The sequence below is a fragment of the Anguilla rostrata genome, chromosome 6 (genome assembly GCF_018555375.3).
Source record: "Anguilla rostrata isolate EN2019 chromosome 6, ASM1855537v3, whole genome shotgun sequence".
NCBI classification, from domain to species: domain Eukaryota; kingdom Metazoa; phylum Chordata; class Actinopteri; order Anguilliformes; family Anguillidae; genus Anguilla; species Anguilla rostrata.
The window spans coordinates 53,435,895-53,462,832 of NC_057938.1; the positions used below are offsets into that span (position 1 = coordinate 53,435,895).

Sequence of the window (26,938 nt, forward strand, 5' to 3'; positions counted from 1 at the left end):
ACTGCGAGAATACAGACATACACACACAGACACAACCGCAAGAATACACACACACACACACACACACATGCATGCACATAAACAAAACTGGGAGAATGCAACACACACACGCACACACAAACACAACCGTGAGAATATACACACGCACAACCGCAGGCACGCACACACACACACACACACACACACACACACACACACACACACACACACACACACACACACACACACGCTCACTGGCTTCTGACCTCATCCCCTCATTCCCAACTCCATTAAAAATAGAAAAGCATTCGCACGGTCACAAATCTACAAAGAAGCTTAACGCATTCACACGTTTTCTTTTTTACACGCACAGCACCCCAGACGGCGAATTAAAATAGTTGACGCTGAATATTTCGCGGTTCCGGGCGGGGTCTGGGCGTGAGCGAGGAGCGCGAGGAGAGGGAGACATTCCCGCGCGCACGTCAACACGGCAACAGCGGCACGCACTGAGCATGTGCAGAAACGCTGCAGGCTTTATCAACATGTGGGGGGGTGTGGCTAAAAATAAGACCCATTTCTCATTAACACTGAAGACTCTGAGGATCATGACAAATAAATAAATGTAAAAAAAAGAGATCATTTTGAGACCGTGCCTCGACTTCACAGTTCAGAAAACCAAACTCCCTCCCCCCCCCCACCCCCGTCACCTGGTATTTTTCGGTCAGGCTTCCCTCTGTCCCCTGGGCCCGCCCCACGTCCCGTTCCAGCTGTTCCAGCCAGGTCTTCATCTCTCGTAGGACCTTGCGCTGCTCTCTCTGTGGGAGGGGAGATGAGGGAGGGAGGAGGTGGGGGGGGTTGGGGTTGGATTGACGTGCATCGAATGGCATCAGTCAGCCATGCAACAGTCAAATTAGTCACGAGACAGCCAGGCTTGACAAGGCCCGAAATGGGGGGGAGGAGCTACCGCAAGCTGTCGATCACCTGACTCGTACGAGCCAATCAGAATCCAAGGAGTCCAGTCAAGGCAATGTACGGTAGCTCCACCCATTCCAGGGGGTCACGACCCTGTCACACTCTCACTCCAAATGGCAACTACAGTGCACTCTCACAGCAATCCACACTCAAAGGTATACCATGTGATCTCCCCTTTATTTTTATTCACGTTTTACTGTTGGAAGCAAAAGCTAAACATGCTAATTATTCACCACTTAACACCTGGAAGGGTGAAGAAGCTGTTTTTGGGCACTTTCTTGACTTCACTTCAGGTCACAACAAAGAAAGAAGGCCACATAATATACCTTTCAGGTCTATGGAATACAGAGCCACAGAAGAGGTGAGGTTTTAATACAGTAATTAATCAAATAACATCCTGTTCAAGTTGTGTTTTAATCACATTTAACTTTCAGGTAAAATGTTTAGATGAAAACTTTTTAAATTCCAATTTTAAAATTCAGATTCTTTGTTGTTGTATGAAAGCATCGTGAAAGCAGAATGATGACGTTTCAACACTTTTGGCCATGAACAGGATTACTTGTGCAAGGGTTCATAAGGACCATATAGATGGGGGGGGGGGGGGGGGTGTCCAAGGTTCACACACAGATTCTGAAATCCAGGTTTCTGAATTAACCGTTTCCTTACCAAAAGAGGCAAAGAGAAATGAGGACGAGGACAATGGGCAACAGCGATAAAAACATAATAGTTCAAAAAAAAAAAAAGATGCATTCATTTCCTGAAGGGCTGTGTGCCTCCAGCCTATCCACCTGACCACTAGAGGTGCTCTACAAAAAAAAGGACCGCTCGTTTACCTCGGGTCACACGTACCTCTAGCATTTGCTCTATGTCTCGAGGGTCAAGACCAAACTGTGCAGGATCGCAAGGCACACAGAGGATTTGCACAGACAAGGTGTATGTAAGGCGTCAGTCGATAAAGAGAAAGAAGAGAAGGAAGGAGGAAAAAGGAGAGACAGAGAGAGAGAGAGACATGCAAGAGGAAGTGGTCAACAAGTGGGCATCGTCGCACACAGACACGTCACCACCACAAAACAGGCGATGGGGGGGTCGGGGGGTGGGGGGGGGGGGGGCGTGCCCGAACCCAGGGCTCCTTACCTGGGATGTGGGGATAGAGAGAGCGAATGTCGGGATGGAACCGAGAATCAGCTACCAAACCAACGCACAACACAAACGATGGACGGATAGAAAAAAAACGAGAGAAAGAGAGAGAGCAGACATGGATGAGGCAAGCCTGAGTCTGGTGGAGAGAAAAAAAAAAAAAAAAAAAACGATCGATGACAAGAATGAGCTCGTTAGCCGACTGTGACGGGACAAGGTGAAGATCCACCTGCCAGTCTGAGAGGTAACGAGAAAAGCTAATTAAATCTGTTAAAAAAAAACTGAGGTGGTGACGGCAGGGGCTATGTTTAATGAGACCGTGTAGCGCGCTACGGCATCGCTGTGCAAACTACAGCTGCTGAAGTCGCGTCTCACGGCTGCTAATTACATCTTAGATCTGCGGCTGCTCCGATCAAAAGCTCATACGATTTACATTATCGGTCAATTGCTGGTTACGCTTAATGCATGTCGCGTGAATTATTCATAAACAAAACACTGCAGTATCACTAGAGCTTAGAATAAACCATACCAGTGGAACACTCTGATAAATCATCCAGCAACTGTGTATTTAAAGTATCTGTCGATAGGTATGAACATACACTGCACAAGTAAATGTATGTGGACACATGACATCTAACATCTCATCCAAAATTCTGGGCGCTAATATGGAGTTGATCCACCCTTTGCTGTTATAACAACCTCCACTCTTCTGGGAAGGATTTACAACAAGATGTTGGAGCATTACTGCAGGGATTTGTTTCCATTCAGCCAGAAGAGCATTAGTGAGGTCGAGCACTGATTGGGCGACAAGGCCTGGCTTGCAGTTGGGTTTCCAATTCATCCCGAAGGTGTTGGATGGGGTTGAGGTCAGGGCTCTGTGCAGGCCAGTCAAGTTCTTCTGCACTGTTCTCGACAAAACCATTTCTATATTGACCTGGCCGTGTTGTCATGCTGAAATAGGAAGGGGCCTTCCCCAAATCACAATTTTCTATTTCATTGAACAGCTTAGATGAGGCTTGATGACAGACCCCGTTTATATCCACAGGAAATAAGCCGCTAAAAATCCATTGCAAAATTATAACGTGAAGGCACGAGGAGGTAGCGGAGCTGAAAGAGGAGAGGAAGAGTGCGAGAGGAAGAGTGCGGTGCGACAGGAAGAGCGTTACCTCCTCTTCCTGTCCGTCCGTCTCCGTGCCGTGGGGGTCCGGGTAGTGCTTCAGAAACTGGGCCACGTACGTCATGATGGACTTCTCGTCGGGCTTGTCCACGTCCACGTCTGTCGGGGGGGGGGGGAAATGGAGGGAGAACATGGGTCTGACTCTGACTGCAGCTTGAGAGTTCAGCTTTTACTAACACTGTTCATCAGCCGGCCGCCTGCCCCCCTCCTCCCCCCCGCCGCCAGCAAAAAAAAAATATATATTATTAAATAATCCGCTGTGCATTTCACAAGATTTAGCTCCGGCTTTTCCCTTAAACGCATGGACTACACTTCAGTGTGCATTTACTTATATATTTATTTAGCTGCAGCTGGTTATCAAGACAATGACAGTATCTCTTATTGAGATCTTATTGCAAGATATTTCAGCAGAATACATGGGCAAATATATATATTATTGCCATTTTTGTTTTTTTTTGCAATATATAATATATTTTAATATATTTTCTAGAAAGCGCCACATACAATATGGCAGTATCTCTCACACAAGGGTTTCTCAGACACACATTTCCACGTTAAGATGTCATTTCTGAAGGTTTTAATTTTTAAAGGGGCTCTCGAGCAGAAGCAGATCATCTTTCCAGGGCTTCCCCTGTGTGGCTCCGTTCATTATTAAAAATGGCTGCAATATTCATAACTTCATCTGCATTAGACCAGCAGGGGAAACAAAGGGTATTCAAGGGCACACATACACACAGACACACACACGCACGCACACACACACACACACACACACGCGCGCGCACACACACACTCACTCATATGCTCACTCACTCACACACACACACACACGCTCACTCACACACACTCACACGCGCACACACACACACACACGATTTTAATTTAATCCAAAGCGATCAGCGTGCGACCTTTGCGCCGCCTCCATAACGCGTTATCACCGCCACATAAAGCGGCCATCAAACCGACGGCCCTGAACACTCGCGCCGACCAACGCTCGCCGCTGTGGCCTCAACCGACGGCTTCGCCCCGCGCGTCGCTGTTTCTCCGATTAAAACCGCTAGGTGCCCTTGACATCGCACTCGCTGAATTAAAAAAAAAAAAAAAAAAAGTAACTTACACAGCTGCCGTGCTCTGATTGGCCGTCCCCTAATGAATATTCATGAGGCGGTGGCATGGTCAGAAATGTTAAGCGTCTACGGCTAGCACTGCAAAGCAAGCCGCCTTCCTGCCAGAACCTCCTGCACTGCAGTGCTGCATACGCGGCCGGAACTCAGAGCGGACGCCGGCGGCGGCCATGTTTGACGGGCCTCGTTCCGGTACCTTCCGGGTCCAGCAGCCGCGGGATGCCCAGCTCGTTCTCGGCCAGGGAGAAGGCCTCCTCCAGGTTCTCCCGGTTGGACTGCCTCCGCACGTGCTCCATGTTCACCAGGTCCGGCCGGATGGCGTGGATGACCGAGTGGAAGGCCACTCCGCTCCGCCAGCTGGGCCCGAAGTCCTTCACCTCGATACCCATGCGCCTGGACACACACACACACACACATCATTTTTATTTGTTCATTAACTTTCCAGACCCCACAGACACGTTACACCTCACACAAGCATGACAACAGAAGGCACTAGAAGACAGCCCCATTACTATGCCCCATACTCAGCCCAGTCAGTCATGTGAGTCAGTCACATGGTCCGGTGACCGGGCGATCGGGCGAGCTTACTTGGCGGCCGTGAACTGCACCCATCGGAGCAGGGCCTTCTTGGCGTTGCCCTGGAACTTGGTGATGACCTTCCTCTTCACGGGGGGGCTGCCCGTCTCCGAGCTAGCCATGCTGTCCACGGAGGAGGTGCTGCTGGACAGGGCCTGCAGCGCCGGCAGGTTGCTGGTCAGCTCCTCGATCTGCGGGGGGGGGGGGGGGTTAGAACAGGTCAGAGGTCAGGGTTCAGGGGTCAGAGGTCACACGTGGGAGTACGAGAGCCGCAGGGTCGGCTCCGCTGGCTTTTGCTGATACTCGCTCAAGTAGCACAGCGACTACTGGGTTAAAACGGTTTATTACACAGCCAACACAGAATGCCAGGTTTACTGGGTTTGAGTCGGTTGCTGATCTTAAGGTCAAAACCCTAACCAGAAGATCTATAGTCCAGGCCACAGGCTCATCAGATTATTTATTGTCCTTCGCATGATTTTACACATAAGTTAGACATATTGGGCATACATGTTATTTAATGCCAAGTTAGTTTCCTCTGTGTGAGTTATGCCTGTATTAGGGTCCCACATGTAAACATTACGGAAATACGGTAATTATCATGCCCACGCCGCCCCCCCCACCCTCAGCATCTCTCCAGCAGGGTGTTGCTCAGAGAGATGGGGGTAGAGCAGACTGTACCTGGAAGTACAGGATGATGGTCCACACCAGCCCCAAGACGATGGACGGTCTTCCGTCCACAATGTCCGTGGAGTTTATGTTGACCAGCTTTATCTGTGGGGAAAAGCAGAAAGCACCCAGGACAAACCGCTGTTAAACGCTGGTGAGACATTTCCTAGCAACAGCGAATTAAATAGGGGGGAAAACTAGGCCTACTTTCAGGAGCTTAATGATGACAATGTTGGACAATGCTGCAAGTTGGCTTAATCACTGATTTATCCACAAAGTAAAGTAAATCATGAATAAAATTACTGTTGATATTCCACAATATCTTGTAAATATTTGTGCTGAACTGTCAGTATGGAGCTGGAGATATTTTTAATTATATTTAAAATATCTATTTGCTAATTGGAATTGTTTTAATTGCTGTTAACTGACATTATAAAAACTTCACTGTAATAACATCTGTTACCTTAATTGAAAAACATGAGAACCTTCAAACAGTCACGATGTCAAGAGTCTCTTTTCATTGATGGGCCAAAAACAGACACAGATATACTGTATTTATCACCATATTGTATAATGATAGATCATGAATATATATTTTTAAAAACAGGGAGGTAGGAGCCGTATAGAGGATAAATGAAACATGCACATACACAAGCACGCGCACACACACACACAGACATGCACGCAGGACGACAGACGACGAAACACGTACTAACCGGGGATCCTCGGTACACAGACTTTGACAGGCAGGCGTGACAGGGGGGAGAGAGAGAGATCACATGACAGGTTAGGACCAGACGGGGCCCCGCGATTGGACGAGAGCATCCCGTTTACCGGGATTTAGTGACAAATCCCCTCTCCCGGCAGATAACCCCCGCAGCCTGAGGGAAAAATCTATCACTTTATACCACCCAGACGAGCGAGGTGGTGGGGGGGGGATTACAGCTGGCGGGGAGGGGGTGGGGGGGGGCGAGGACCGGGGTATCCTAACCCCACAGTCCTAACTCCACATCAGACTGCTGTTCTCCCTGTTCCCGAGGGGATTTCGGGAGGTGGGGGGGCGAACAGCATCCCTTTCACCGGGCTCCAAATACACCAGGCTCTGCGCCGCGGGTTGCCCACGGCAACGCGCCGGATGGCACCCGACCGCGTGGGCAACCGGCACAAACTGCGTGAGCGAGCGAGTGAGCGAGCGAGAGAGAGCGAGCTTCTGGAAGGGCGCCTTCTCCTCCCTGCCAACTACACACACAGGCCGTAGGAGAGGCCTAATAATACCTGTCGGTAGCTCAGCGCAGGGATGCGCTAATAACGTTAGCACGCGTAAAACCGATGCATCTACCAAGGGCAAAATAACTAGTTCTGTTGGAGCTCACATGGTTGGATCGGTTAGGAAATAAAGGAGGTCTAACAGACAGGTCTAGCACCTTTTAATAACAGGTCTAGCACCTTTTGCACATGGGCTGAAGTGGGGGTTTGCATGTACACAAACGCTTGAAGGTCCTTTAGAAAATCTGGTCTTGCGCCTGAAAGAACTGATCAGAAAATGGAAGCCTTAGAAATAAATGGCGACTATTCTAATGGTTTTACCAGGAACATCCTCCACGAAGAGCGGTTAAAATGGTTAAATGTTTCTGTTTCCGTTCTTATTTATGCTCTCAAGATGAAACGGGCCCCGCCCCTTTTTTTCCTATGACAGACACATCCCTCTGCAGACAGACACAGAGGAGAAACAGGGTAGGTTGAGAGTACAAAGGGGGCGGGGTGCGGAGGCTGTCTCCGGGGCCCAGTCCAGCACGGGACCCCCTGCTCTTACCCTTCTGCCCTCCAGGAACTTCAGCGCCGTCCCGATGTTGGATACCCAGTGGATCCGCCGAAGCTGCCGGCCTTGCTCACAGGGCTGCGGGGTGGGGTGAGGGGGGGTGGAGAGAGAGAGAGAGGGAGAGATCATGGGAATGCCAAAGCGTGTTTTGGGAGGAGAGCACCGGGCACCTTACAGCAACACACAGACAGATCGATACAGCAGCACGGACGAGAGGGACTTGGAACGTCAACAGCCTGAAGGTACCAGGTCTGTCTTTAAGAGACGGGAGCACGCGTGTGTGTGTTTGGGGGGGAGGGGGGTGAGAGTGACCTTCTCTCCACACCTCTCCCCCCCTTTGTCCCGACCGTGAGACAGGGTTCCATTCTAATGGAGATTTTGGGCATGTCGGAGCCCATTCTCCTGCCACTCACTGATCCCTGTCTCATATTATCTTCACGTCGCAGACGGGACGGCGGGGACACCCACAGCTCACCTGCCCGCCCGCTCGCTTACGAGCGCGCTCAGACACCGCAGGCTCCGCCCCCCGAGGACGAAACGTGTGAGAAGTCGCACTTCCTATTTTAACCGCAGCGAACATGACGGTTTGCTTAGCGTTCACACGTTTCTGTCGTCCGCGCGTACAGTACGAGCACAGTACGTTCGTGCTGTCGTCGTTTTTTTGTTTTTCATAATACTTGCAAGCATCTCTAATGACACCACATGGCTGCACATTTTCAGCAATAACCATGGAGACAGGCTTGGGTGGCGCGGGGGGGGGGGGGGTTGTGCAGAGAGCGTCCTCTTCTTCATCGCTGCGGACCGTGTAAGTAAGCGCGTGCCTGTCGCTGATATTTCAGATTAAGGGATTCGCCATAACAGCATATCTTGGGGGGGGGGGGAAGAGCGCATGCAAACGATTCCGTTCCAGAACATTCTTCCATGGACATCTGAGCTGCATTCAAGATGCACAAGATGTGTTGCCATGGTTTGCCTTCAATGCTACAGTCCCCCTGCGAAGCGGTTTTAAATGTGCTATAGTGCAGCCGTTGGTGTAACCAGTGAGTGACGTGTTAGAAAATCAGCATCACACTGTAAACAATCACCCTGTCAGCACCTTCAACACAGCACCATTTCAGTTTCTAAAAAAAAGTTGTTTTTGTGATGTTCTTATCATTCCAATGCAGTCCGGAACCCATGCAGGAAGAATGTTCTAGAGCCTCAGTTCTTAAACAACACCAAAATCAAAATCAGAAATACTTTTTCAAATCGGGACACAAATGAGAGATTTAGCACCTTTCAGCGACCCATCAAATGCACATACTGTACTAGCATAGCCTAGTGGACTACAGACTAGTTCCAGGACCAAACCTCACACGCTCCAGTGACCCATTTTGGGTCCCGGCACATAGTGTTAAGAGACACAGTTGTAGAGCCCGGACGAGTGGGCGGATCGGCCAATCACAGAGCAGGGAGCGCCAGAAGGACAGCCGACTCACCAGTTTCTGTCCCGAGAGGATCTCCAGGAGGGCCAGGAGCTTCACCCCATCCTTAATGTCCTCGAACAGATCGTTCACCACCAGCGGGGGCTTGCGCTACGGAACACACGGAGAAAGAATAATCATTCATATGTGCAGATGGACACAGATATTACAGAGATACTGAAAAAAACTGGTCAAAATCACACAACACAAGAATCTACAGAACAACAGAGGTCCTCAAACACTATAAAAACAGAAATCGATTCTGCGTCCACAGAACAACCATGAGAGCCTAAAATCACATGCACACAAAAAACTCGAATTGCTTAAATGCATTTTCACAAGAAGACTCAAACTGCTCAAACCCACGTACCCCAAAAACAGCCAAATTTGCGAAATCCACATGCGCACACACAAAAAAAAAGAAAACCTGAAATCTCAAATCTGCACACACAATCTATCCGTACGCCACCGTAATCCCGGCAAACGTTTCGCTCCCTATTCCGCGATAAGAGGAAAAGATGCAGCTGCGAAGCTTGGAGACGCCGTTGCCACGGGCACCGGCTAAATCCGGACGAGCCGCGGGTTCGAGTGGCGGATGAGCGGAGCGGCGGATCGCGTCTGAGCGCGCGGCGAAGCTGAGCCGGGGAAAGATGGAGCTCGCTAGGGGGGTGGCGTGGAGCCCACACACACACACACACACACACACACACACACAGACACAGGGTCCGCTTTTTTATTTTTTTCACTTTTCATAAAAATAGAACGGAGATGAAGAGGAGGAACGCTGATGAAGAGGGCTCTCTCTCCGTGACCCGTCGAGCGGCGTCCTTTCAGCTCCAGACTCAAACCCGCCTCGCGTCTCATTTCCCTTCCTTTCAGACGAGGCATTTAGGATTTTCCCTTTAATGCCCAAGTCACATGACACAGTTTTGGAGGGGAGGTTAAGATGGGGGGAAAAAAAGGACTCAAGCAGATGTCATTTTAGTCTGCTTTTTTTTTTCCCCTTCCCTCCCATTTAACGGGAGATTAAAAACCTTGCTTCCACGTTCTCCTGCAGAGGATGTCATTAAGACAGACGTCTCTCAAAATTGTGTGCGTTTCCCGTCGTTTCTTCTTCAGTGTCTCCTGAGACTAAACATGGAGACAGGATGCGCAAATCGTTCAACCTGGGCAGAAAAAAAAACTAATTCTACCATGACAAAGGGACAAATAAAAAAAAAGCTATAAATTAGCAATACATAAATACATAATATTGCCATTGGGATTCGGTTTTAAGTACTTGTGAGGACACACTGTGCGTGTGCGGCTTGAGGCTGTGGTGTGAAAAGAAGCAGCTGGCCGGCACTGTGCGTTTTGGAGGAAAACCGCGAGTTGTCTTCACTCTGCCGAGCCTGTAATATCTTATTTCACCAAATGTTTTAATGTGCTTGCGGTTGATTGTTTGGCAGCCAGAACCAGCTGCACCAGCGTTCGATACGTGTTCACGGGCTCCTCCAGTTTAGTGAAGGTTTTAAATTAATTCTGCCTTCGCCACGCCTCAAACCACTGGAACAGTCTTGCCTCGCTGTCCAATGAGACAGCGGTTTCTCCAACAACTCCCCGAGCTCTTTCAATCCCACGGTTCCTGCCGCAACATCCATCTCCATTTCCAAAACCCTTCAAAAAAAAAAAAAAAAAATTGGACGCATTTCGAAACAGCGCTCTCGTGCCCAACAACCCCAGCCGGTTTTGCATAGCCCAGGTGACCAGTCACCAGTGGCACTACTTTGCCTGGAGTGGAATTATCTGTGAGAACACTTGGCACCCTATTAGAGTTGCCATTAGCTTAGGTTACCCCCCCGGTACCCCCACGGCCTGTCGAGTGCGTGGGGAATGAATTTCGGCTTTAAATTGGCCATCCCATAATTAAGCCCTAACCTCGCCTGATAGGATTTGTCAAAATGCAAAATGAGGGCTCTCCAGCGGGTAATAGCAGAGATAAAAGCCCCTCCACAGAGGACCGGGGGGTGCGGGGGGTGGGGGGGCTGTGCAGTAAGAACTCTGCCAAAAATCACACCAGACTGTACCGCCACTCATACCAGTTTATCAGTCTGCCAGTTCAGTTACATCCCTCATTAACCTACAGCCAAAAACAGGTACTGCTAAAAAGCTGTTAAACCTGTGTATAATGTCAATAATAAAGCAAAATAATAATATTTCTTCTACTTCTTACTATTATTATTATAAGGCACCATTCTCCAACTATAAGCACTTTAACAAAAAACCTTAATAAACCTGGGAAGTGAAAAAAGCGAACACAGAAACACACTATAACCAAACACACACCACAACTGGCAAAGAGGGGAAAAAAGAAAAAACAAAAAACGTAATAATCCAGACATAGAGTAACCATTCCGTGAGTCGCAATGATAAAATCAACTACTCCGAAGGAAATGTGGCTAAGATTGATATTACCATTTAAATCAGTCAGCCAGTGGACACGGCGGATGTACGAAACACTGAGAAGCCAGGTGTAAATTCATGATTAAAAAAAAAATAAAAAATAAAAAATAAAAAAATTTATACCGGTGTTCGGAAGGCAGACGGTAACTCTCTCTCCTCTGTCTTTCGGCCCCTCGGGCATCCCAGTCATTTTTTTGGACAGCCCGAGGACAAGACCCGACGGACCCATGAAGAATGATCCGGACCGCCAGAGGCAGGTGAATTCATTGGGGGGGGAGAGGGGAGTAAATGGCCCAGTGAAAAACCAGCTCTTTCCCTGGGGCCTCTCAGAAGGAATATGAGGACAGAGAACCGGTGGGCCTCGTCTCCACAGAGGGCGTTAAAAAACTGCCCTCTCATCCAAACGTGGGCTGTGGGAATGTCAAATCCACCACAGCTTGCCGTGCTGTGACTGAGTTTCGCTCCGTCCCGCTGTCGACTGTAGCCCAACTAACCCTCTCTGTGAACTGGGAAGCAGAGCGGACTGTGTACTCCTGGTTTGCATACATTTTAACCAGAAGGTTGCAGGTTTGAGACCTGTGTAACATGGGTGCCCCACTTTCCAACAGTCCATTAAAAGCTTTCACTTTTTAGGAGGGGGGAAAAAAAGAAGCTAATTTGTCCGGTTGTCCTTTAGGCATCTGTCTTGCCTTGCTTCAACACCAACACTCAGGTGGTTGAAGGCAGCAGTTGCTACAGAACATAGCCTGAGTCTTGAGGGCTACAGGTGACTCCCAGGTGAAAGGAGACTGCATTTGCATCCTTGATACCGACTGCTTGCACACACATCCCACTTCATTCATACACAATATGAAAAAGGAAAGCCATCCAAGTATATCTACCAGTCAAATATATAACACAGGGCAGGAACATAAAAGGGAGATGTCACAGATCATCTCTGCAGGACAGTAATGGCTGTGAGGACTGCAAAGGCTCATGGGTAAATGTTCATCCATGCACACTACAGGAAACACACGTGACATGCATAGTAAATTACACCATCACAGCAATATATTTTGAAAATAAGTGGCTACACACACACACACACACACACACACACACACACACACACACACACACACACACACACACACACACACACACACACACACACACACACACACACACACACACACACACACACACACCACCCACAAACCAGCAAGGGAAAGCGTGTCCAATTTTAAGCGATCCATTTCCAGATGGGTACCCCCGGAGATCGATACCGCCGTGGACAAAGATAACCGGCGGGCGGGGAGATCCCGCTTGGCGAGAGCTCCCCGGGGGATACGGCGATAAATCAGGGAAAACGGGCCGCTTAGAGAAACAGGAAGTGGGGACAATGGGAGCGGAGAAACTACTACGGTAAGCGAAAGCGCTGAACCGAAATAGCCCCGCCCCCCCTGCCCACCCCTCTGGCTTCCTCCACACCCCCCCCCCCCCCCTTTTAAAATGAATGCGTAAGCTACTGTGGAGAGGATCGCCCCCGTCCAGTACTGCCACCGTTTCAAACATTCTCCTGTTAAATATCGACTATATTCGGTTCTCCGTCGTACGTGAGGGAATTCCGCTGATCCAATCACGGAGAAAACCCACACCCAGTCGCCCCCACACCCAATCCCCCCCCCCCCCGGTGAGATGTTTTCACCGCCTGAAACCAGCGGATGATTTATGACCACGTCTGAAACCTCTCGAAAGCACAAAATAAACACATCAGGAAAATCGTCTGGTTCAGTAAAACCAGGTTGGGCTGCACATGTTAGCGGTTTCAATTAGCCTAATGCTACAATGCTGTGTACCTTATAGCTGTGAGCGTGAGTTAATATGAGTGTACACTTTGTCTTCAACTTGCTTTACAATGCAAACCATCAACAACCTATGTAATTACACATGTGAGTGTGATCCCTGCATGGGCAGACCTTACACAGGTACTTAAAGAGGCACAAGGCTGCTCACATTTACAGTCTGACTGACTGAACATGCTGCCGTTTTTAATACTGCGTCTGTCCAATTCGGTGGGCTTGTGCGGAGAACAGAAGCACAGAATTCCAACGTTCCAAAGACTTAACGTCTCACAGGTAGATCCACCTTTTTTGTTTCTCTGCTCGCGCTAGACCAGGAGTCTCGAACTCAAATCCTGGGAGGGCCGCTGTGTCTGCTGGTTTTTTGACGTGCTTCTGCAGTCAAGCGCTTAGTTTGATTCACTGATTGGCTAACGCGGCCGCACACCTTGTTTTCCAAGGTGCGTAAAGGCGTTTCTAGTTTTCTAAACTGGCTGCTAATTGAAAGGAGATTAGAAAACCCAGCCGAGACAGCAGCTCTCCAGGACAGGAGTTTGAGACCCCTGAACCAGACGACGACGGTACTTTTCAGACGAGTGCGGCCTGTTATTTATAACCCCTCTTCTCACAGGCCGCGGGCCTTCAGCACGCCACAACGCTTTCCGACATCACTCCCTCAGAGGTGGGGAAGAAAGAAATACTGCAACCGGAATAAAATAACAATGAATGGGCTTGACGGGAGAGTCAGCCATTTATAATTTAACGGGTGGCATCTCATCGGCAAGACACAGCCAGCCCTCCATAAACGCAGACAGCGACTGCACATCCGAGCCTGTAGTGAGTTACTGCATTGGAAAAAGAATAAATAAAAATCCTGCCTTATCCAATAATGTTGGCCTCCGGCATCAGATTACCTCATCCTGTATTTACAACGTTAGGACAGCCATTAATCTGCCCTGAAGGTGAAGTGACACAGAATCAGACAGACATTTTTTTTATTTAAGCCAGCGTACGCATCACTGCACTTTTCGCATATTCAGGTATTTTTAGGAATGAGTCACCCAGCAGACAGCACGATGCTGCATGGTCTCCCCTCCTTAGCCACCACGCTAACGACCTCCGGTCGTGACAGGTTACACTAACGAGCCTGATACACAACACTGTCACAACAACACAACAACGCCGAACTGACCCAGCCCCCCCCCCCCCACCGCCCTCCCGCCCCCCACCACGCCTCACATCAGCACCACAGCACTGTCATCCATCCAATTATCCAGAGGGAAAGCTTACCGCCATCACCATGGCAACATCAGGCTCACATGGTAAAAGTTAAATAGAGACAGATGTGGGGAGTATTAGTGGGGGGGGGGGTGGGGGTACTGACTTTATCAGGATGTGAGTTGGGGGAGGGGCGGGGGGGGGATTCAAACATATGGTATTACAGTCATATTACAGAGATATCGCACTGAGGCTGAGGAGCTGGAAGACAGACAAACAAACACACTGGGCAAAGATGACCACCTTCCTTACCCCCTTGAAGAGCAGTTTTTTTCTAATGCCTTTTGAAAATTCTAAGTCCGTGTTCTAGAACTCCATTGCTTTCAACGCCACCAGTAGTGATTGTTGCATCAGCATTAGAATGTTAGGTTAAGAACATTCTAATGAGACATTTCTGATCTCTCACCTTAAAGGGTTAATGATACGACAACCACGCTAAGCTTCTCACTAACTTTGTAACTCGGGCATTTTCCCTCAGTTCCAGTTCACACAAAAATAAATCTGTAATAATGGTAAAAAAAATGACTGGAGGGTGTTTAAGATGGCTTTGACTAAACTAAGTGGAGCTTGAAATTTTGTTTTTAATTTTTAAAAATTATATCCATATATATGCTATACTTTCAAGCAGGAGAAAAGCAGTGAAGGGTGAAGGAATGCTTTAAATGGTAATGCACACCGACTGAATTCACATGCCTGTAGCTCTTTCTCCCCACCACTGGGGTGTCCTGAAGTGTGAATAAGACCCCCCCACCACTGTTATTCTGATTTCTGCCCTTGCATAGAGGTTTATTTCTCCCCGGTCACGGCCTTCAAATTAATTTTCTGCCTCGCGGCGTTCGTCCGTCTGTCGAGCCGGGCTCCGACATAAATAATCAAATTGCGAACCTTTGACACGGCTGCACAGAAATACCCACAATTACGAACGCGAGGCGGCGGAGCGCGTGCACGGAGCAGCGGATGCGATTAGCGCTTGACAAGCGGTCCGGTCGCTAAACCCCCGATGCTCTCCACGTGCAGATGTTTTCAAGTGGCCCCGTTTAATGAGCTATAACGCCACAATTAAACTCGGATTACAGTCTGAAGTGCGCACTCTGTTGTTTGCGCGCGTTCGTTTTTAAAACCCCTCGGAGAAGCCTCGGTCCGAATGAGAAACCGATCAATGTTAAAAAGCTAAAACGCAGGAAATGTTCTTATATGGAAAATATAGTTCTATTTACTAAGCGATATAATTAGTATGGCGTAGATTTACACATTTGCAGTTTCTATCGCTGGGTTTTCATGCTAACAGAAAAACGGCTTGCCTTTAATGTCAGAGGTACAATCACGACACTTCACACCTGTAAGCCCAACCTGTAGCTATACTGCGCGCGACAGCACGACTGTGCCAGAGTCGGTGTCAACAGAACCCTCTCTTCCATATTTTCCACATTAGAAAAAAAAAACGTATTAAAACAGCTGAAATAAAACTGTCGAACAATGAGTGGACCCCAGGGAAGGATTACAACCATCGCCATGGCAACATCAGGTTCACATGGTAGAGGTTAAATATAAATTGAGGTGGGGGAGGCAGGGGGTCAGTGGGTACTCACTAATCAGGATTCAGAATCTAATACATGTATATACATATATACATTCATATATATTCCAGTAATTGGCCGCGTGTGCGTGTACATGCGTACGTGTAACTGCATCAAATGGAAACGCATTAAAGGCTGTGCCGTCAGCACCACGTGGCAGAAGCAAAATGCTAATAACCCCGTAGCCCACACGCTGAGAGCGTGAAACCAGGTTTTTTTTTTTTTTTTTTTTTTTTTAAACCGTAATTTTCTCGATAGGCAGATGAAGCTTATCGAGAAAATTAGCAGCGACGAAGGTGGAAGAACGCAGGTGCTGAAATCTTCATCAGTTACATTACGGGCATTTAGCAGACGCACTAATCCAGACAGAGCTTTTAGCGTTTTAAAAAAGAAACATGGTGTCCATTTATACAGCTGGCAGTGCATTGAAATGGTCGTTACCAAGCGGTTGCAAGTTTCATTCCCAGGTGCTGCAGTGCTCTTGAGCAAGGTACTTAACCTGCATTGCTTCAGCAGGCATCCACATGCATTCATGCATTTATTTTTTTAAATTTTTTTTTACAAATGGATATATACTGAAGCAGTGCAGGTTAGGTACCATGCTCAAGGCTGTGCCACGCCTGGGAATTGAAACTGCAACCTTTCGGTCAGAGGTTCCAGTTCCTTAACCATTATACTACACTGCCATCCAAATTCACACAGACATGTTTGACTGACGTATCTGAACGTGTACAGAACCCATCGCTGTGGTCAGGTCTCAGTCTCAAGTCACAAACGCAGCAGCATTGCAGAGACTCAAAGACTGCGTCCTTTAAGGCTTTTTTCGTATGCAAAAGAGAAAGGGCGACGAGAATCAATAATGAATGCCGGCCCAGACGAAAACTCTTTAAATATGAAGACGTTCTTCACGCGAGCAGAGATTCGATTCGCTCTCAGGTGGCGGCGCAGCTGGAGTGGTTATCCGCCGCATCAATAAATAAACGCGTTCTGCGGCCGTGACTCTCATGCTATTTGCCCCGGATAGCAGAGAGACGTGCCTCTCTGTCAGAGTCCTAAGACCTGCGCCTCCTTTTAAAGAAACGGGTACAAAGCAATTTAACTTTCCATTAGCAAACAGCCTGATACTCTAGGCCTTGTTACAAATAAATTCCAGAGAGCCACTGTGTATAAACCCATGGGGTGTGAGGGCACTGCTTATCAAATCACCAACACAGATATAGATTACATGCACAAAAGGGTTTTCACTGGGCAGTAGAGTAGGTCTCAAGGAAAAAACTGAAAAAAGAATCCAACAAAAAAAAGGAAAAATCCACAACAAAATGCAAAAATTCCTTAAACAAGCAATAAAAAGGAGAAAAAGAAAAGATAAGGAAAGATCTCACCAAGCTTGGATATTTCCATGGTACTTCCCTGGCCAGTACTTTTGTATTAGTATGTGTTTGGGGTCTTTTCCTTCCAACAGTGGTAACTAAACCTATCACCACACCTCTAGGCCCAGACAGGCATTGAGGATGGATGTAGATGCATTTTTACCCCAGGTTCTTCACAAACTCGACACCATACCAAACACATTCAAAAAACCATAGGCCCCTCCCCATCTGTCTGTCCTACCTTTATTACATCACTTCCAGCACCCCACTTCCTCTCAGGCAGCCATTTTGGGAGGGTAACCCCCTCCTTAAAGGGACCAACGTTTTTTTTAAAAATTTGCCTGCTGCAGCGGTAAAATGGATCCCACCGACACCCCAGTATTGGATGTAGCCATACCTTTCCATGGTTCACAAGGACAAAATCCACTATAATAAAACATAAAATATTTAGATGATAACTGTGGCAGTGTCACAGTACATCCTACGATCCTACAATCATTAGGCAGACACTCTTATCCAGAGTGATGAACAGTAGTGGAACAACATCAGTATTACTCTCAGGAGGCAAAATGTGCGTCGGCCAAAGGGAACATGCTGTAATTTCCTCATTTGGGGTGATGACATCACATTTATTTGGCAGACGCTCTTATCCAATGAGACGTACAATAAGCGCAAACAGAAGGTCATTGGAACGACTACAAAACACAGGCCCAATAAGGTACAACAACTACAAAACACAGGCCCAATAAGGTACAACAACTACAAAACACAGGCCCAATAAGGTACAACAACTACAAAACACAGGCCCAATAAGGTACAACACTCGTTATGTAACAGCTATGAACATCAAGTCCAGTTCACACAGTAAGCGTATGGTAAATCAGAAAGTTAGGGTAAGTCAAACTAGGAGGCATGACAACGAGCTACAGCATCAAGATAACGATACAAGTGCAATATAAGTGCTGGACGGAGATACAAGTGTAACATGAAAGTGCTAGCGAAAATAATTAGGATATAAGTGATAAGAGCGATCCTGGATTGGGACTAAGTGCCCTGCAGAGCAGTGATGGCTAGTTAGTCCAGGTGCAGTCTGAAGAGATGCGTCCTCAGGCCACGGCGGCAATGGAAAGGCAGCCCAACGTGTACCGTGTTCAGGAGAGAGAGGCGCGCTACCGCAGATCGTTTTAACGCGTTTGAAATCGAACCCGAGCCCTGCTCCGCGTTGTTTCCCCCCGGGGCAGCACCTGACAGGTCCCCCCGTGAAGCTGCCAGGAAGCAGGTGCGGATGTGAATGTTCTCCCTGGTGCTGAGAGATGATGAAAGTGGGCTCTGGCAGATGATTTCCAGAAGGTACAGGCAGATGTTTTACTCTACACTGCAGGGTCTGAGAGGGTCCAGAAGTCGTGTTCAAACAGGCCTACGATTTAAATCATTGGAATGGAATAAAAGTCGGTCGAAAAGGCCTTGGCCTAACCCTAAATGAGAAAATACAGTGAAATAGGATATTTTTGCCCTAAGAATACATTTTATTTCCATATTTCCTAACATAGACTCTCAGGAATGAACAATTTATTTTTGGAAATGGCACTTAATCAAAGGTTAATCCAGTTAGTCACAAATAATTCTCCTCTTAAAAACTGGTAAACAAACACCGTCGTTTCTCAAAATCTCCTGAACTCAACAGCGATATGGACCGAAAGCATTTTTATACAAAAGCTGGACAGTATCCACGCACAGACACTGAGAGAGAGAGTCACCCGGAGCTAATCCTCCCTGATGACTCGGCGCTCCGTATGCGCTGACATCGCGCCTCTCGGAGATGAAAGAGCGGGACTGAGGGGGTCTGACACCGGCCGGTCCCATGACCACGTAAGTCCGCGCGCGGAAACCGCGGCGGTGTGCAGGGGGAGTCGGCAGGACGCAATAACGACCCGGGCCTGCGGGTGGCGCCGCGTTCTCCGAACTCCTTTACCGCCATTCCATCCGCCGCCTCCCGCGTTTCTCTCTCTCACTCTCTCTCTCTCTCCCTCTCCCTCTCTCTCTCCCTTCTCTCTCTCGCCCTCTCCCTCTCTCTCTCTCTCTCTCCCTCTCCCTCTCTCTGTCTCTCTGCCCCTCTCTCTCCCTCCCTCTCCCTCTCTCTCTCTCTCTCTCTCTCGTATCGCGGATTACCACGGGACGGAGGCTGTGCGTGACGCAAGAGCGCACTTGGGAGATGGGAGAAGGTTCCAGACCTCGCCCCTCCCCCCCCCCCGACCCAAGCCGCGCGCTCGGTGGCGAGCCCTTCGCCCCTCGTGGCGAAATGTTCCGCTGCCTTATGCCGTCCATCTGCGCCCTCCCCTCCACCACCTCTCCACCCCCCCCCCCCCCCCCCCAAAACCCATCGGCCGCCGAGCGCACTCGAACCTGGAGCCACAGTGCAGCAGCAGGGCCCTGATGATGATGACTTTTTTTAAAACACACCACCGGCTCCGTCAGACTCGAGACCTCCTCCAAAGCCGCAAGACCGCTAAGACCCGCTGAGAACCGCTAAACCCGTAGAACCGCTAAGACCGCTAAGAACCCGCTAAGAGCTAAACCCGCTAGAGACCGCTAGAGAACCCGCTAAAGAACCCGCTAGAGACCGCAAAACCCGCTAGAGAACGCAAGAACCCGCTAAAGAACCCCTGACCGCTAAAGAACCGCTAGAACCCTAGAAACCCGAGAACCCGCTAAAGAACCCGCTAGAGAACCCGCTAAAGAACCCGCTAAAGAACCCGCTAAAGAACCCGCTAAAGAACCCGCTAGAGAACCCGCTAGAGAACCCGCTAAAGAACCCGCTAGAGAACCCGCTAGAGAACCCGCTAGAGAACCCGCTAAAGACGTCCGCTCGAATCGGGGGCCCTGAAACACGTCCAGCAGGACAGGAGTCCCAGGAGGCTCGGCCGCAGACACAATACCGCCGCCCCCACCCCTCCAAAAAAACCCACCCACCCACCCCGCTCTCATACCTCCGTCTCCACCGCTCCCCCGCCCCCGCACCCCCCTTTCATGTGAGCAATCTCGTGGTTTGCCTCCCGCTATTGTGAAGTGTTTGTTTTTAACAGTGTGAAAGGGATTGGGATTTGGGGGCTTTTTTTTCGTTTTGTACTCATTAGGGCTTAAGGAATAAACCGTCTCCCTCCCCAGGGTTGCTGGTGACCTGCTGGGCACAGAACTAATACGTTTTTTTTTTGGTGTTTTTTTTTTTAAAAAAAAAAAGAGAAAGTCACACGCTAAGAGGCCTCTGCTGAATTCAACTGAATTTCACAACTGGTTTAAGCAACGATCACATATTTCTGCTTCTTATGCAACATAATAATTTATTTTCAGCGCGTGCCCAACACCGACTGAGCTTTGCATGAGAAGAAATGCACAAATCCGACATTTTGTTCTCGAATCCAACCAATCAGATTTTAGGTCATCGGGGGTTATTAATCTGATGGAATTACACATCCCAAAAACTGGGCGATACTCCACGCCGAAAGCGCCCAGACAAAAAACACAGAAATGCAAAACTAAAAAAAAAAAAAAAAAAAGAATGTGAAAAACAACAACAGCAGGGCAAAAACAAAGCATATCCTTCAAGAAGTCAGCTCCCCTCTCCCACACCCTTCAAACTATGCCAGTGCCAGCCCATCTAGCACTGCAAGCCTTTTATTTTTTTCCCCCTCGATGAATGCCTGATTTTCATCGGCGATTCCCACTGTGAAGTTACAATTCCCACATGTGGTCACGGAAAATAGGAAAGTCGACAACGCTGAGGTTTGAGACAAAGACGCCGCTGTCAGGACGTCGCGAAGTTTCAGAAGAGCTGAAACTAACGGGGTTAGCGGCAGTTACGCAATAACCGTTTAAACGTTTACTGCGTTCACCGCTAGGGCAAAAACAGCAACCGCATAACCGCACCACTGAATCACCGCACCACTGAATCACCGCACCACTGAATCCCACTGCACACCCACTGCGATCACCACCCGAATCACCCACCTGAATCACCACACCACTGAATCACGCATCACTGATCACCACTGAATCACCGCACCACTGAATCACCGCACCACTGAATCACCACACCACTGAATCACCGCACCACTGAATCACCGCACCACTGAATCACCACACCACTGAATCACCACACCACTGAATCACCGCACCACTGAATCACCACACCACTGAATCACCGCTCCACTGCGCCGACTGAACTCACGTAGAGTTAAATGACGACATAACCCCTAATATTACAGTTTAAAGAGAGAGGCGTGGCGTTACTATGACAGCAGGTCAAGATGACAATCTCGCTGAGCGGACCCCGATCACGCTCCAGGGGAACATGGTGGCAAGTCAGGTTCGCGAGGCCCACACAGGCAACTTCACTGTGCCAGAGCTTTTAAAACCCAGCAAACAGCAGCATCCGGCAAGCGGCCGAATCTCATTATCTCAACGCCGTCGCCGCCCCTGAATATTTCATTGGCAAAAAGGGACACAGCGTGCCGTTTGAAGAGCATTACTGCCATGTGGTGCCCAGTCACCGCAGCATCTTTTCTGTAACTGACCATTACAAAACCTGGAGGGGCAGAGAGTGCAATGGGGAACCTTCCGGAAGCTGGGAGTGCTAGGGGAGGGGTACATCATGAAACCCCCCAAAAATGGGCGGGAGCTACCCATCCAGTAGTCAAAATGTGGCCTGGATCGTTTAGTAGACTACTCAGAGAAATTTTGCCTGCTTAACAACTTTCTCAACCAGTGCACTCAACTTGTATACTCAATAGTAGGAAAACACACTGATTCATTTCACACTTTTACTCTTCCGTAATTAAAAAACAGCCCTGGTGCAAAGTCAGAGCTTTTAGTTTATGTACTAGATAAGCTCCACAAGAGGGACCTCGATAGGAAACCTTTTTGGCCGGAAAAATAAAGAAATTGCAGGCATAATTCAACGGAATCCCCATTTTACCCTCGGCCCTGCTGTGTGTTTCAACTTCAAAGAGTGCCTCCTTTCCCCCCAGGAACAGAACGCTAGCCAGCGAGCCGAACCAAGGTCAGATAGATTACTGTTAACACGCATTCGCTTGTAGATGAAAAGCACAGCCAAACATCCTCTTACCTTGGCCAGGTGGGAGTTGATCCATTTGGTGAAAGTTCTTTTCTGTACGGCTTCCTGCTCATCTGAAATCAAAAGGAAACAAATGGACTCTCATCATATGCCACAACAAAAAGACAGAGGGATGGGGCGCAAGACAACCTTTCCGGACATTATTGAGGTTCATTATGCAGGCCCAAATCTATTTGATTAGGGCGTCAGTGTAGTATAATGGGTAAGGAGCTGTAACCACAAGGACGCAGGTTCGATTCCCCGCTAGGACACTGCCGTCGTACCCTTGAGCAAAGCACTTAACCTGCGTTGCTTCAGTACATATTCAGCTGTATAATTGGATACAATGTAAATGCTATGTGAAAAAAAAAGAGTTGTGTAAGTCGCTCTGGATAAGAGCGTCTGCTAAATGCCTGTAATGTAATGATTTAGCTCTGTTGGTTGTGGTCAGTTACAGTTCATTTCAAAACCCTTTACTTCACGTGGACCTGTGTTTTTTGACATTATGCGTGCGGCACTTTGACATTTCGACGACAAACTGTGCGGCAACGCCCTGTCGTTGAGTAAAGCTCTCGTTTTCTATTTATATCGTGTCATTTTCTGAGCGAGACACAAGGCACGCTTCCTGTTTATCTCATGTTCTGGATTCGGACCGCTCTGTTTTCTCAAAGGCAACCAGCACTCTAAGAAGCTAGCGCTGACTGATAGCGACAGAAGAGCTAAGGGATGAAAAATAAGAGATAATCAGAATTATCTCTGTTGTTCTTAGCTCTTGTATTACAGTATGTTTGCCTAAGCTCAGTTATCTGGTCCACACCGCCAATCCAAGTAGTGCCTGCTCTGCAGTTTTTCATCTTCCGAGGGTTATGACAGAGCCACTTTTTTTTTTTAAAAAGAAAAAAAGATTTGTTTGCGGTTCGTGATTTGTTCGTTGCCATGGTATCCTTGCTTTCGGCCCCTCAGGGTTCGTATTGACTTCCGCTTATGTCTGCTTTCCCGCACACCTGTCTCAGAGACACAGCCCTCTACGAAGACTTCAGAATGCTGTAATACGTGACGTTCTGAGCGATTCTACGAAACTACGCCGCAGAATTTTTGGTAAGGAGGGCCTGACTGTTCACGGAATACAGAGGAGCCGGGCTAGCGTTAGCCCCACGTAGCCGTTAGCCCCGCGTAGCCGTTAGCCACATGTAGCCGTTAGCCCCGCGTAGCCGTTAGCCCCGCGTAGCCGTTAGCTCCGTGTAGCCGTTAGCCCCACGTAGCCGTTAGCCACAGTGCTAGCTCGTGTAGCCCGGCCACGTAGCCGTTAGCCACACGTAGCCGTTAGCTCCGTGTAGCCGTTAGCCCCACGTAGCCGTTAGCCACACGTAGCCGTTAGCCCCGCGTAGCCGTTAGCCCCGCGTAGCCGTTAGCCACACGTAGCCGTTAGCCCCGCGTAGCCGTTAGCCACATGTAGCCGTTAGCCGAGATGACACTGCAGGGCAGGAGGAGAGCAGAAAGTGCTCATCGCTCCTTCGCGTTTGTTTGCTTTTTTTTTGACAAAGCTGCTTTTTCCATCACGGAGCACAGCCTGAGGGACCTCTGTGTGGTTTAGCAGCTACCATCTGAACACCAGAGAGAGAGGGGGAGGGGGAGAGAGAGAGAGAGAGAGAGACGCATGTGGGTCGTACGGCCAGAGGAACACAGGCCAAAAAACTGGGCCCTTTGGCCGTGTTCACGTTGTGAAATGCATCCCTTCCTGTCAGCGCAATCGAGGTTTCCCAAAGCACTGTCAGCGGGACTGCCTTCCACCAAATCTCACAGACACGCCTTTCTGTCTAATTTACAATGACTTTACTCAAGCTCTCACACTGCTTACATATTTTCCTCCATAAGAAGTCTAAATGAAAGACTTATTTTAACCATCTGAAGTGTAGAGTAAGTTTTTTTCTCATTTCTAAGCCAGAGTTCTAGAACCCCACTGCTTTTCAAATTACCAGCAGCGATTGTGACATCAGCAATAGAATGTTCAGTTAGAAGAACATTCTAATCACATATTTGTCATCTCACACCTTAATGGGTTTATTGTGGCAATTACATCCCAAGTCTTCTTCATTGCTGCACCTGAATAAAAGTATTCAGGGAGCCTAGATTCTCATTATTCCCTCACTATAATAAGTGCATATTCCCTGCCCTGGAAACAGTTGTCGGGCAATAATTCCCAAAGTGGCACTAATGGAAAATACATCTACAGGAAACAGACACAGAGATAGTAGGGGGGAAAAAAAGTAATGGTTTCAAAACATCAACAAAGCTTCGGGAATTGAATCATAACACCTCTCTCAATATGACATCCTCTTCCATCTCCCTGGCGTCGTTAACTTTCCCCCTAAAATAGCTTTTCTCCACAGCCCTTTTCCTGGCAACCTCTGCAAAATAATATTCCATAACGGAGTATATTTCAGATCAATATGCAATACGGGACTTCTGGTCATGTCAGCTCTTGTCAAAAATACGCTTTTTTATTATTTACCTTGATGCGAAAAAAAAAAATCATAAATATACGCTTGAAACAACAGCATGTGAAGTAACGGAGGAGTTCCTGTCTGGCACACCTCGCAGTTTAACTGACGAAGTGCACCGGCTGGCTGAGTACTCAGAAGTCAGTTTCTGTGTCATAAGCTAATTTATTCATGCAGAAAAGGCTCATGAATAATGCATGCATTCATTCACATGGTGTGTGTGTGTGTGAGAGAGAGAGAGAGAGAGAGGGAGGGAGAGGGAGAGAGGAAGAGAGAGAGTGAGAGACAGAGAGAGAGGGAGAGGAAGAGAGAGAGAGAGAGAGAGAGAGAGAGAGAGAGAGAGAGCAGGTCATGTTTTTTTCTGTGAATGCGTGTTTGAGCTTGATCAGGTCCGCTCATGGAGAGAGCGATCAAATATGAACTGAGCACTGAACGAGGCTGGCCGCTGACTCCGAAGACGAAGCACACTCTTCCTCTTCCACACACACTCTGACACGTCACACGCGCGCACGCGTGCGTGTGTGTGTGGCGCCCCGTCTCACCATCTTGGGGACGAGGTGACTTTGAGCTGGAGGAAACCTAACGCATCATGCTAACGGTGCGATCCGCATGACGCCACTGTTCCCCCCCCGTCCCCCCCCTCCCCCCCCGTCTTCACCGGCATTCCACACACAGGCCACCACGTTATCTCACACAAATTAGACCCCCCTCTACAGCCCTACAGAACATAAATCAGACTCATAAATCACACACCGGCCGGTCGTTCTGTGACGGTGCAACCAATCGCAGCATGAGAACCGCACACACGTTCCGCACACGCGTCCCGCACACGCCGTCACACACCCGTCCCGTGTGGTAAAACCAGGCAGAGGGAACGGTGCAGTTAAATCAAAGCACCCCCGGCGTACCACAAAAAGGTGGCCTTTAAGCCCCCCATCGCTGACCGGACGTGTGCCATATGCCCATCACTGCTGCAGGCAAATCCCCCCCCCTCCACGCCCGGGGAGGGGGGGGGGGGGGTCCCGAAGCCGTGGGGAGCACGGGGGGGGGGGGTGAGGGCAAGCGCCTGCCCTACTTACCGCGGAGGTACTGGAAAAATCCCGTCACCAGGTTGAGAGAGGTGGTCTTTTTGACGGACACGTCCTTATAGCGCGCCATTCTGCCCTCCGAGCTCTTCCCAGGATGCTTTGCCCTTCATATGTGTGCGCCGCTGACATCCACAGAGAGGAGGGAGGGAGGGAGGGATGATAAAATGCCAGGCTGGTTTTTCTTTTTTTTTAATCTGCAGGAAGCTTCCGTTTCAGCAGCCTCTGGATTCCCGGGGAAAAGCAGGCAGTTTCTGCGTCTCTGTCGCCTCTCACCAGCTGCAGGGAGCGAAGCCTCTTCCCCCGAACGCTTGCCGCTATTTCTGCTACGGAATTTTATTTACGAGCTGTCCGCGATTCCCGCTGTTTACATCCCGAGGATGCTCTCTCCCTCCCTCTCTCTCTCTCCCTCTCTCTGTCTCTCTCTGTGTCTCTCGCTCTCTCTCTCTCTCTCTCTCTCTCAGCCCCGTGTGGTTCAGGCTGTGGATCTGCTCTGATTACCTCTGCATCCCTCTCCGGCTGCAGGAATAATCTATTTCCCCTTCGACCCCTCCACCAATCAGGGCTGTGGGAATCCGTGATGTCACAGCAGCGGCAGCTCCGGCCCCTGTTTTGATCGAGCGGAGGAGAGGAGGGGCCGGTTTGGGGGGGGTGGGAGTGGGGAGGGAAAAGGGGGGGGGGGGGGGGTGAGGCCAGCAGAACAGCTCCAGGATTGCTGTGGCAGGACAGAATTTCCTGAGAACAGGATGGTTTTTATTCCAGAAACGAGACGGGGCGCAATAAGACAGTGGGTGTTGAAGAGAAGGCGGCTCTGTATGTGCAAGCGGATGTGCTATTTGTGC

At 48.9% G+C, this 26,938-nt stretch overlaps 1 protein-coding gene across 1 annotated transcript in view; it reads right to left on the reverse strand.

Moving 5' to 3' along the window:
- The window catches only part of LOC135258055 (nesprin-1-like), a 161,438-nt gene extending 134,857 nt beyond the window's left edge, over positions 1-26,581 (reverse strand). Inside the window, exons 1-10 of the mRNA XM_064341253.1 lie at positions 26,091-26,581; positions 22,523-22,584; positions 8,929-9,024; positions 7,445-7,528; positions 6,348-6,368; positions 5,644-5,736; positions 4,978-5,156; positions 4,586-4,782; positions 3,255-3,364; positions 687-794 (exon numbers count right to left, since the gene is read on the reverse strand). Coding sequence (XP_064197323.1) covers positions 687-794; positions 3,255-3,364; positions 4,586-4,782; positions 4,978-5,156; positions 5,644-5,736; positions 6,348-6,368; positions 7,445-7,528; positions 8,929-9,024; positions 22,523-22,584; positions 26,091-26,169 — 1,029 coding nt within the window. The 5' untranslated portion in view covers positions 26,170-26,581. The remainder of the gene's footprint in view (positions 1-686; positions 795-3,254; positions 3,365-4,585; positions 4,783-4,977; positions 5,157-5,643; positions 5,737-6,347; positions 6,369-7,444; positions 7,529-8,928; positions 9,025-22,522; positions 22,585-26,090) is intronic.
- Positions 26,582-26,938: the final 357 nt, after the last annotated feature.